General features: G+C 35.3%; 1 protein-coding gene across 11 annotated transcripts in view; it reads right to left on the bottom strand.

Annotated features, from left to right (window-relative positions):
* The window catches only part of SCAF11 (SR-related CTD associated factor 11), a 74018-nt gene continuing 61499 nt past the window's right edge, over nt 1–12519 (bottom strand). For 10 of the 11 annotated variants that reach the window (XM_025477360.3, XM_025477358.3, XM_049102736.1 and 7 more), the window contains 6 exons: nt 11099–11205; nt 7717–10431; nt 6623–6969; nt 3520–3738; nt 3034–3153; nt 1–2773 (listed from right to left, as the gene is read on the bottom strand). In XM_025477360.3, coding sequence (XP_025333145.1) covers nt 2627–2773; nt 3034–3153; nt 3520–3738; nt 6623–6969; nt 7717–10431; nt 11099–11205 — 3655 coding nt within the window. In that variant the 3' untranslated portion in view covers nt 1–2626. The remainder of the gene's footprint in view (nt 2774–3033; nt 3154–3519; nt 3739–6622; nt 6970–7716; nt 10432–11098; nt 11206–12519) is intronic. The other variant, XM_025477361.3, reaches the window with a different exon arrangement.

Raw genomic sequence — 12519 nt, 5'->3', positions numbered from 1 at the left:
TTATTTGTTTATCAAAAGAATTTATTAGAAAATATTACATACTACATATCTGTTTAAGAGTATTGTTTCAGTAGACAGCACTCCATCCTCGTACTACAAACAACGTCTCATGGACCATGGGGCAACCACTGTGCTTCTGAAGCTACATCTTTCGAATGGAACATTCAAACAGTACACACTGTGGCCATTTAAAGGACGAAATGGAGAAAATGTGGTAATTACCAGAGAAAAAAAAAATCACAAAACTTTTGGAATGTTAAAATAATAAGTAACTACTTTTAGTCTCAAAATTCTAGGCATCGCTATAGCCTAAAACATTGGTCAATGTGACTAGTAAGTTAATGGGACCAAGATTTCAAAGGCCAACTTAATACTGAATCTTAATAAATAACAAGAAATCTGTAACCCCACAAAATGTTTAAGTTTGTACACATGCAAAATTAATGTAAATTTCTGAAAAAAGCAAGAATGGGGAATGTTAAAGCATTGTTGTTGTTTTTTAACATAAAGCATGCACTTTCTAATACATTCTTAAGTATTTCTAAGTTTGAATTCTAATCCAGTAACATTCATTAGCATTTTAAATGCAGTCTAACCATGTACCCCAAGCAGATATGGAATACACACTTCTAATTTTCAAAGGTGGGAATAATTCATGGCACTGATACCAAAGATGTGAGACTTTAACTCTTGACCATACCACCTAGTTTTCCTTCAAAATTTTTAAACATGTTCTCAAAGCTAAATGGTATAAAGCAAATTTTAAAATGTAACCCTACTCCCAAACAACACTGAAAGAAAATATAGGAAACATATGCACTGTGTGATTAATCATCTCAGGCTATTTGCTACAAAATTTTCAAAGTGTGAACCTGCTTTAACTGAAAATAGATTCAAAGTTCACACAATTGTTTCTAGAGTTCAAAACAAACAAATGAGGAGGTGTGTGTTGATATTTAAAACAGTCTTAATATTTTATTAGAAGAAATATACTTCCAAACTTCTTTCCCCTTCGTATCTAAACACAAACTTTAATTAAAAATATATATATAAATCAGTAGAATACCATATTACAAATGCCCAGAAATGCAGAATAAAGATCAAGAACTGCTTGGAAATACTTCTAACACTTTTTGGGATTACACTCATAATCTAATGAAGATTATGAACTAGCACAATCATTATTGGGGCCAACAATTCAAAATATTTGCCTTATCAAAGCTAGCACCAAGAAAGTATTATGCACATAAACTTGAAAAACAGATCATCTTTACTTCAGAAAAGCACAGTCCTACAGAGTATTGCTCTCTAGTTTAGCTAGTAAAAGGATCAATCTGTCTCAATGAGGCATACATCTATCTGAGCCATTAATAACATCTTATCCGAATCGCTTTCCAGTTATTTGGTATCTATTAAAAATTGTTACTGGAATGAAAATTTGTCATGGACATAACTCATTTTTTCTTCTAAGATGCCAGTTAAAATAGTGGCTCTCTAACACTTCAAACTTACCTTTTGTAAAAATTAACATTAGTATTTTAAAAAAAGACAATCAAATCCCTAGTCCCTGAAAGTCTAACCAAGACTCCATTTATTTAATTCCTCTCAATTCCAAAACACAGGTTTTGCAGCATGGTTCATGGCTACCATATGGTCACCTAATTAACACTTTATTCACGGGAAAGCATTTGGAGATTTCTCAAGTATGAAAAGAATTTCATTAGTGATTAGATGAGCAACTGAAAGCCACTGAAGTGAGTCCACCTTCATCCCAAGGAAGGGAGGATCACCACTCAACAGCAATTCTCCAGTTGCACAAATAATTTATCATTTCTCTAACAGGTAGAAGATCTCATGAAAACATAATTTTTACAAAGTCAACAAACACTTTTCCCAAACTGGTCTTCTAAATTCAACAGAATTTTAGACTTCCAAGTTGTGAATCTAGCAAATCAAACCGCTTCATCTCATTTGGGGGAAAAAAGGCACAAAAGAAAAACAAGCAGCATAACCTTTATTTGGTGATACAATAACAGTGTTCCAAAGTTTTGAACACTGAATTTTACTTATGTGATAATTTGTTTTCTATCTAAGCAATTTATTCAGATGTGTGCTTTAAAAATACACATTATGAACCCTGCAATTGGTATATTCTGTTATTAGAAATATTTTTCACGGTAATACATTATTTAACTTTCTATAATTAGAGGGAAAAATCATAAAGATCATACTTTATTTTTAGCCTGACAGAATAAATGTATTATATATATCTTTTTCAAAACCAGTGCACTTAGAAGACTCTAATTTATGCACTCCATTGTTCAAATCAAAAAGCTGTACATCTTCCAGTATCCACACTATAACACAGTCCTAGTAAAAATGCACACTCCTTTAATCCCTTTACTTTCCCTTGAATTTGCTTTTATTTTCGGGAGGAGGAAAGGATAAAGAAGTTGCAGTGCAGAACTATATTTATTTAGAACAAAACTTTATATTCTACATTAAAAAAAATAATTTTATCAAAACCAAATTTCAATCACAGTTATGTATGATTTTCATTTAAAGGTACATGTTGAAATTGCACTTTGCAGACATCTTGATAGTGTCCTTTATACTGCTCCCCATTTCAACCTATGTTTTTTTCGGTAGACACAGGTTCTTCCAGAGTTTTCTTTTGGCTTCCTTTCCGTGAATATTTGTATTTGTCTACATAGGCTTTAACCAGATTTGCCACTTTAGTAGAATTTACTTCTCCACTCTTACTATGACAAACCTATGAAAAAAGGACGGGAATATTTTTCTCATACTTACAAAGATTACAGCAAAATGGAAAGCTTTTTGAAAAACAACCCCCAAAAGATAAGCAGACATTTTTATATGCTTCATCTCTCTCATATGAACTCACTTGAAAGGTAAAAAAAGCAAGTAAGAATCAGAAGTTAGTGTTTATTATTTTAATTAGGCTTAAGCATTCCTTTATTAGAATAGGATTCAAAACAATACATACATAATTCTGTTAAAGCTAGAACTTACTTTATCTACTGCTTTCCGCACAATCTCTTTATATTCTTCCTTGGTGATATCTTTATTTTGGTAAAATGGCTTAATGGCCAATTTTACCTCCTGTGCTGCTTTTTCTTGGATTTGTAATTTCTGGCAAGAGGAAAAAGTATAATTATTATTTGCCCAATCACATACTTTAAAAAGTTTCTTTAAAAATATGAAATTGAAAACACCACACTTTTACATTATTGCAAGAATTCTTCAATTAGTGTCATAAATACAAAAGTTATTTATTAACACACACACACACACCCCAAACATTTCAAAAAACAAAATCATGAAATACTACCAGTAACTCACTGGACATCAACATATGTATATAGAACCCTTCAAATAGCATTAGAATTTAAGACTATCAACAGTAAATTCCCTTTACCAATTATACAAAACAAAACTGTTATTTTTTCATCTTTAGCATATACAGAATATGTAGGTTGCTCTCAACCTTGAACTTGCCTTGTCTGTCTTCGAGCTATCTGCGCTGGCTTCCACTGTAACACTTACTTTGCTTTCTGTTAATTTTACAGCAGCATTAGAGGATTTGCTGTGACTTGATGACGAAGTATTACCAGAACTTGGTCCTTGAACTGTTCCCAAATTTCCTGGGGCTGCTGTTGGAGCAGGCAAGACTGGTGTACTCATGTTGTTACTTACATGAGAAGCACTAGGAATACCCTGTTTTAAAGAGGTATCAGTTAATGAATTACTTGTATTCGATAGAAGTCTTTTAAGTCATATATTAGCAATAACAAAAAAATTCAAAGTGAGTCAACCTTGGTACTTAAGGAAAATTTGTATTTCAGGTCATGTATATCTAAAGGACTCTGAAGAAATCAGTTGCATTTCTATACACTAACAATAAAACAGAAGAGAGAGAAATTAAGGAATCCATCCCATTTACAATTGCACCCAAAACCCTAAGATACCTAGGAATAAACCTAACCACAGAGGTAAAGGATCTGTACTCTAAAAACTACAGAACAGTTATGAAAGAAATTGAAGAAGACACAAAGAGATGGAAAAACAGAAAAACATCCCATGCTTATGGATTGGAAGAACAAATATTGTTCAAATGTCTATGTTACCTAGAGCAATCTATACATTCAATGCAATCCCTATCAAAATACCATAAGCTTTCTTCACAGAGGTGGAACAAATAATCCTAAACCTGAAAAGACCCTGAATAGCCAGAGGCATGTTGAAAAAGAAAACCAATGCTGGGAGCATCACATTGCCTGACCTCAAGCTGTATTACAAAGCTAGAAGCATCAAGATGACAGTATGGTACTGGCACAAAAACAGACACATAGATCAGTGGAACAGAATAGAGAACACAGAAACGGGCCCTCAACTCTATGGTCAACTCATCTTCAACAAAGCAGGAAAGAATATCCATTGGAAAAAAGTCTCTCCAAAATGGTGGTGTGAAAACTGGACAGCCACAAGCAGAAGAATGAAACTGGAATATTCTAAGATAAAAAGGCTGAAAGATCTAAACGTGAGACAAGAATCCATCAAAATCCTAGAGGAGAACACAGGCAACACCCTTTTTGAACTTGGCCACAGCAACTCCCTGCAAGACGCCTCTATGAAGGCAAGGGAAAAGCAATAATGAACTACTGGGACTTAATCAATCAGGATAAAAAGCTTCTGCACAGCAAAAGAAACCATCAACAAAACTAAAAGACAACCTACAGAATGGGAGAAGATATCTGCAAATGTCTTATCAGATAAAGGACTAGTATCCAAGATCTAGAAAGAACTTATTTAAACTCAACACCCAAGAAACAAACAATCCAGTCAAGAAATGGACAGAAGACATGAAGAGAGAACGTATACGTGGCCAACAAGCACATGAGAAAATGCTCCACATCCCTTGCCATCACGGAAATACAAATCAAAACCACAATGAGATACCACCTCACACCAGTGAGAATGGGGAAAATTAACAAGACAGGAAACAACAAATGTTGGAGAGGATGTGGAGAAAGGGGAACCCTCTTGCACTGTTAGAATGTGAACTGGTACAGCCACTCTGGAAAACTGTGTGGAGGTTCCTCAAAAGGTTAAAAATAGAGCTACCCTATGACCCAGCAATTGCACTACTGGGTATTTACCCCAAAGATACAGATGTAGTGAAACAGGACACCTGTACCCCAAATGTTCATAGCACCATGATGTCCTTCAACAGATGAATGGATAAAGAAGATGTGGTATATATATATATACACAATGGGATATTACGCAGCCATTAGAAAGGACGAGTGCCTACCATTTACACTGACATGGATGGAACTGGAGGGTATTATGCTGAAATAAGTTAATCGGAGAAAGACAATCATCATATGGTTTCACTCATATGTGGAATGTAAGAAATAGTGAAAGGGACCATAAGGGAAGGTGGGAAACTGAGTGGTGAAAAGTTAGAATGAGAGACTCCTAACTCTGGGAAACAAAGGGTTGCAGAAGGGGAGGTGGGCAGGGGGATAGAGTAACTGGGTGACCAACACGGAGGAGGGCACTTGATGAGATGAGCACTGGGTGTTATATTCTATGTTGGCAAACTGAATTTAAATAAAAAAAATTTTAAATGAAGGACTCTGAAGAAAAATGAGGTTTCTTAAACAGAAACCTATGTAAATATGTCAAGTGACTTTTATTTTTTTTTAATTTTTTTTAATTTATTTTTTATTGGTGTTCAATTTACCAACATACAGAATAACCCCCAGTGCCCATCACCTATTCACTACCACCCCCGTCAAGTGACTTTTAAATTACATTTGTGAATTATAATGTTCCAACAACACTAAAACAACAAAAAACAACAGCATTTAAAAAGTAAATGCCTTCTTCAAAAGCTCCTTATGAAAACGAACTAAAGTACATGCCCCACTTTAAAGACAGAAGAAAAGGAGATAGTGAAGTCAAACAGCTTGCAGGGAGCTGAGCGGGGGGGGGGGTAGGAAGTCCCAAATTCTGGAATCCTATTCCCCGTACTTTCCAACCATACACTACTCTTAGGATGCTAGAATTTATGAAACGTAGGCACAGAACTATAAGGAACACAGTGTTTACAAACTATTATTCAAATTTTCTATATGCCTCAGAGGCACTTCTTTCTTTTTAGCATGGTAAACTCGTGAAAATGAAACACAGATGGTAATGGATAATGAACAGCTTTATCTGGCATTTGTCCCAACAGACAATATAAGCTTCATCACAAGTTCCCACCTCCTAAAAAGTCCAATAAATTAGAGAATTATTTTAAAGCACCCATCACTTGATTCCAATTTAGTCTTAACTTGAAAAAGCAAACCTGTTTGGACATCAACCACAGTATCTAGTAGGTCAGATTTGATAAATATGCATTCATTTTCTTATTTGAGGGGTGGGAAGTTGAAGGAAGACAGTGAAGGGAGGCCATGAAAGTTTATCATAAACCTAATCAAATAAATGTCTCTGGATGCCAAGAAGCCCCTTCTTGCACATCTGTCCCTAACAGTTTAAAAAATGCTTACAATGGCTATGTTGATTAAACTTTAGTTGTTAAAAAACATACCTGCAATTGCTTTCCATCTGGCTGTGAAGCAATGTAGCTGACTTGCTGGGATGGTGGGGGAGGGGGTGGTGGTGGTGGGAGTCCCTGAGATACACTGGTAGGAGCAGCTACCTGCATGAGAGGCACTCCTGTGTGCAGATGCAAGGGTAGCTGAGGATGAATGTTAAATGGATTGCGCTGGATGTTCATCAAAGGAGCATGAACACCCACTGGATATGGGAAGATATTCATAGGCTGTTGTTGTGCATTCATCTGTTGCTGCATTACATTCATCTGTGGTTGCATCATATTTATAGGTAGCTGAGAACCATCTCCATGTTGGTTGGTTTGGTCTTTTAGGTTAGAATCTATCAAAAGAAAAAAGGCTTGTGAAAAAAAATTGTGTTACAAATTTCTTTGGACAGCAGCAAAGAACCACTGGTTATAGACTAAGATTAAATAACAATGAACAGACTCAGAACACCTAAATGAACTTCCAGAATTTAGTTTAATTCTGTCATCTCTAAATAATGTGGGCTGACTTTCTAACTTAAAAAAACATCCAAAATTATTTTTAAGAATAAGTTCACATAGGAACATTTGTCAACATTAGCAAAGAATCAGTACCTCAAGACATTTACTAAAGAAATAATCCTATAAAATTTAATTAGTTTACTAAATTAGAAGATTAACCATCTTTTCAATCTTTAACAGCCTTTTTCTTGCAATGTTCTTAACCAGAAAAGCCAAGGAAAGATAAATCCTTATTAGAAGAGTAACTTATTTATAGAACAATAATCAAAAAATTCAACTACACACATCTGAGATAAATGAAATAGAAGTTAAATCCTACACAACATCCCGAATTCTTCTATTTGTAGCAAACTGTACTTACAGTATTTAAGTCGTTGGCAGGGTTTGGGAGAGGTGAAAAAGGCAGTAAATACGAATGTGTATATATCTCTCTATAAATGCAAAGGGACTTGTTAAATGGGGATTCGATTTAACATTATAAAGCTATCAATAGGGATCGTTACAATTCATATAAATAAGATGTTAAATTTAAAATCTCTTTCTTCAAATAAAACTGTTATTAAGTAAACAGGATATGTTACCTTGTTCAGTTGTTTCCTCTTCTTGTCTCATCCATCCAGACTGTGGACCCGAAGAATTCCTCCCTCGTCGTGAATAATAATTTTGTACATCTGCTGGTAGAGTCTTTCTCACCGCCCAACTAGATGCAGATGTCCACCCAGATCTATCTGCCGGTGTATCAAATGAGAACTCTTGCTCATTTTTCCGCTTATAGGGTTGCTGTTCCACAAACTTAAAAGACTCATTCCCTGAACTATTTGAATTCCCTGAGAGGGGTTTTCGGTTTTGCCACCGATTTTCATTTTGATCTGTGTAGGCAAAACCACCTCTGTAAGTGCCTCTGCCACGGTTACCTCTACCACGGTTAGACATCCAACCTGAACCAAAGTTTTTATTCCAAGAATTCCCTGAATTTTCATTTCTGTTTTCTTCCCAGTGAGAATCTTTTAACTTTTCTGGATTCCTGGTCCTTGGATCGGGCCCAGAATTTATTTTTTCTGTTACCCAACTGGGACAGTCATTTCTATGTTTGTCGGCAGAATTTGGATCATCAGCAGCATCTGAACTGATGTCATTTTTTTCTTTTCTTGTATTTTCATTCTGTTTCTCTGGGTCATTCTTTCTGTACCGATCATTTCCTCGTGGACATCTCCAACCATCATTTGCCCATCTTTCCTTCCACCGAGGAGAATAAGTGTCTCTGTCATTTCTACCAAATGATGAACTCTTAATTTTTGTTCTAGATCTTGATGGTGACCGAGAACGAGATCTGGATCTAGACCATCTTCTGGTTCTCCTTTCTCTATCTCGATCTCTCCTTGACCCATCTCTATCACTTTCTCTTTCTCTGCTCCGAGACCTGGACTTTTCCCTTGGAGAGGAATCTTTCACTCTTGACTGAGATCTTCTGTTTTCTCTAGAAGTGTCTCTTTTGGGGGAGAGTGATACAGATCTCTTGCCTTCCCTCATACTATCTCTTTTTGGAGATCGAGACTGGGATCGTCTCCTTTCTCTTACGATATCCTGTTTCGGGGACTGAGAACGAGATTTTCTACGTCCTCTTGAAGATTCTTTCTTGGGAGATGGTGATTGAGACTTCCTACTTTCTTTTCCAGTTTCTCTTTTGGGAGATGGAGACTGAGACCGCTTCTTTTCTCGTGCAGTATCTTTGTTGGGAGACCAAGTTGTAGATGGGGAGTGAAATCTAGATCTTCGGGTACGAGGCTTTTTGGCTTTCTCTATCACATCTACTGGGCTTTCAGATGGTTGAGATGCAGTTTCAACTTTTTCATTTGCAGGATCAGAAGACAGCATATTATTTTGAGAACTCTGCTCCACAGAATTTTCATTCAATTGTTTAGTATCAGCATTTACAGAAGGTTCAATTTCAGATTCATTCTGGTCACTGCAAAACGAATCACATTCCATCGGTATCATTTCATTATTGTCCTCACTAAAATGCTTCTGAATTTGTTCAATGTGTGTGTGAGGCAATTCTGCAGATCTGGAATGTTCATTAGGAGATTCAGTCTTTTCTCCTGAACATTTGTCTAATTTTGTGTTAAGATTATTTTGTAATAAATTACTTCTAGAGTCTTGCATACTATTGAAATTTTCATTCTCTGAAGTATCACAGGCTGTAGTTATTTCTACATCTTCAGTTTCAACGTGCCCAAGCAATTGAACCTCTGAACTCTCTATGGATTTTTTGTCCACTGTCTGTATAATTTTACTCTCAGAAGATTCTAATGTGGGGCTGTCTACAAGCTGTTCTGTTTTTACTATTGAATCTTTATGATCAATAACTTCTACTACAGGATTCTCCATAACTTTTTCTTCATTAACCACAGAGACTGCATTCTCTGGGAACTCACCTAAGCTTGGTACAGGTTCATGTAATTCAATTTCAGACCCTGAACATGTAAGAAAATCATTTGAATGATCATCTGTGCATTTATCTGCCTTTACCTCTGATTCTGAAGGTCCAGATGTTTGGTCTTGATTTTCCAATAGATCACCTCCTTTTCCAGAAATATCTTCAGGAGTCTCACTTACTAAACATAAAACATTAGCCTCTATACTTGTATTCTCAACTTTTTGAGTTTCCTCTTCCTCTTCAACTAGTTCAGGAGGATCTTGGGTATGAGACTCAGAATATGAAGATTCCACTGCTTCCTCTGGATCATGGTTCTCAGTATGTTCCTCACTTTCTTCTACCTGTTCATTGCAACTTTTCAAGTTATCAGCAGACACATTTTCTACACTTGCCTGTACAGTACAACTGTTACCACTTTCTACATCTGATTGGTGCTCTTTCTCTATCACAGGTGGTGTGTCAGATTCTGCTGTTTCTTCATCTACTGAATCACTGGAAGATGATTTTTCAGGGGCAGGTATAGAGCTCCGAAGTTTCTTTTTCAATAAAGGTGGTTTCCTTCCTCTTCTTACAGACTTCCGTTTTGGAGCCTGTCTTGTTTGCTTTTCTGATGCAGCTGAAGAGGGAATGCTTACAGATGGACTGCTGTTATCTGGAGCATCACACCCAGAATTATTTGATACTGGGGACCTCTGAGACTGACCGGCTGCTTCAGCTCTCACGTTACGTGTCGATCTCCTGGTAGGAGTTGTTGCTGCAGGTTTTCGTCTTGTTCCTCTGGTGTTTGATGTGCCAGAAGTTTGCTTCTTCTCCTCTCCTTCTTGAGTATGTGCTAATGCATATCCCTTGCAAGAGGTACCTAGTAATATGTTTTTTTTTTAAAGTAAAAAGTAAATACATGTTTCAATAAATAAGAATAGTCTGGCTTCAGGTTATGTTAGCATAAAATAAATGTCTAAGAATGAAACCAAATATACTTATGAATCACGTTATGAATAAATGCATAGCTATTAACATCTAAGTAACAGCATGTATTTTTCAGGTTCTTTTAATGCTACCAAAATGAGTTATAAGATTTGAATTCCTGTGGGCAATCTATAGGGGAGGAAAAAACCAAAGAAAATATGTTTGGCTTGATAACTACCACTGCTTTATGAATTGATATTAACTAGGCAAAAAAACAAGAGAAAACAAGCTATCCACAAATATATAGATTGAAACTATTTGTTCATAATTAGTAGGAGATGTAACTTCTAAAGATCTACATTTTGGACACTAAAGTCCTAAACAGAAGAGAATTCTAACCAGTTCCTCAAAGATTTGAAGATGTAATTTCTTAAAGTAAAAAAGATCTACTTAGAACAATTTAAAAGTCACTGCCCAAATATTTACAGGAACATCTAGGATTTACTATTTTTACCTCATTTTATAAGCTTTCCTAAGTCATTAACACTTACTTTGTAGGATAGTGAAAGAAACTAACAAATTTTTTTTAAAAAACTAGAAAAGCATTACACAAACTTTACCAAGATTTTCTAAAGATATGGTACTGGTTGGAAAAATAGTTCTTGGCAACACAGGAGAGATGAGAGGAAGCACTTGTGTTTCAATATTCCAGGGTATAAAACCAATTCTGAAAATTCAAAACAAAATAAAGACATTTTTGTTTAAATGGTTTTAAAAAATTACACCAACATTTAAAATTATTAATTTCCCAAGTCAGGTTAGCAATTTTAAAATCAGTGTACTTAAATTATTTTTTGCCAAAAGACTAAAAATATAAATTCAAGGTTACTCATTATTCAAAGATGGCTAGCAGCTGGCTGCAAAGAACCCCGAGAAGCATGTTGTTCTGATAAAATTAATAGCAAAAGGAGATCAAGGGCAACTTCACATGTTTATCTTTTAAATAATTTAATATAATACTTTGTCAATAACTTTTTTAGCTTCTGCTTTCTCTATACTAAAGTCAATTTGTATAATAAAATGTATATAAAATGCACAGATTTTCAAAGTGTACAGTTTGATGACTTTTGACTGATGTATATCTATACCTGTGTAATCACTACCGCCTCCTACCAGAAAATGCCTTTATGCCTCTTGCACCCTCCCCTCCCTTTCTGGGCAACCAAAAAATAATTTAGCCAGGTTAATCAAATCATGGTTTTAAAGAAATCAGCAAGGTTAAAGAGAATCCGTCCTTGAAAAAATAACTTAAAACTTGGAAACAGAACATCACTTGAATTTGAAGCATATTATTCACACACGATTATCATGTTTTTCCTTAATTTGTTTTATAAGCACTTATCCAAAGCAAAAACATCAAATACATTAAAAAAAAAAACATGATTTCTTTTCCTGTTACATTGTAAAGTTCCTCAATCTAAAAACAATGGCTCTTCAAAACTCCCAGTGTCCCTGTTAAGTTTCTGCATTCAAACCCAATCCACTCTCAGCTTCTTTCTTTCTGATTTGTATTTGTTTAATTGAGATCTCCTAAAAAAAACTACTTTATCCCATATAAGGTGAGGTTTCGGAGTAGGAAGAGAAAAACTTCAAAAACAATGTGCAGCTTATACATACACAAAAACAGAGAACTCTAAGATTTCATATTATACGTATCTGGACTTCCTAATTTCACTTCTATTTATGTTCCACTCTCATTCCTACAGGGTGAAGGCCCTAGGCAGAACTATATTACAACGTTATATAAGATAAAATTAAAATGTTACAGGGATGACAGTGGCAAGGACCTTAATCTTTATGTAGGAACTTGATTTAAGTATATATATAATACACTTCTAGCAATGTGACAGTAGTTTTAGAACTTAAACTAAGAAAGAAAGGACTACATTATAAAAAGTCATGAATGCCAGGGTTAGAGTACAAAGACTTGGTCAAATAGTCACTGAGATCTTTTGGGGAGGGGAAATGTCATGACAAAAGT

The sequence above is a fragment of the Canis lupus genome, chromosome 27 (genome assembly GCF_003254725.2).
Source record: "Canis lupus dingo isolate Sandy chromosome 27, ASM325472v2, whole genome shotgun sequence".
Lineage (NCBI taxonomy): Eukaryota > Metazoa > Chordata > Mammalia > Carnivora > Canidae > Canis > Canis lupus.
Note: the sequence above shows the minus strand (reverse complement) of the source record. Positions and strands in the feature narration are given on the sequence as shown.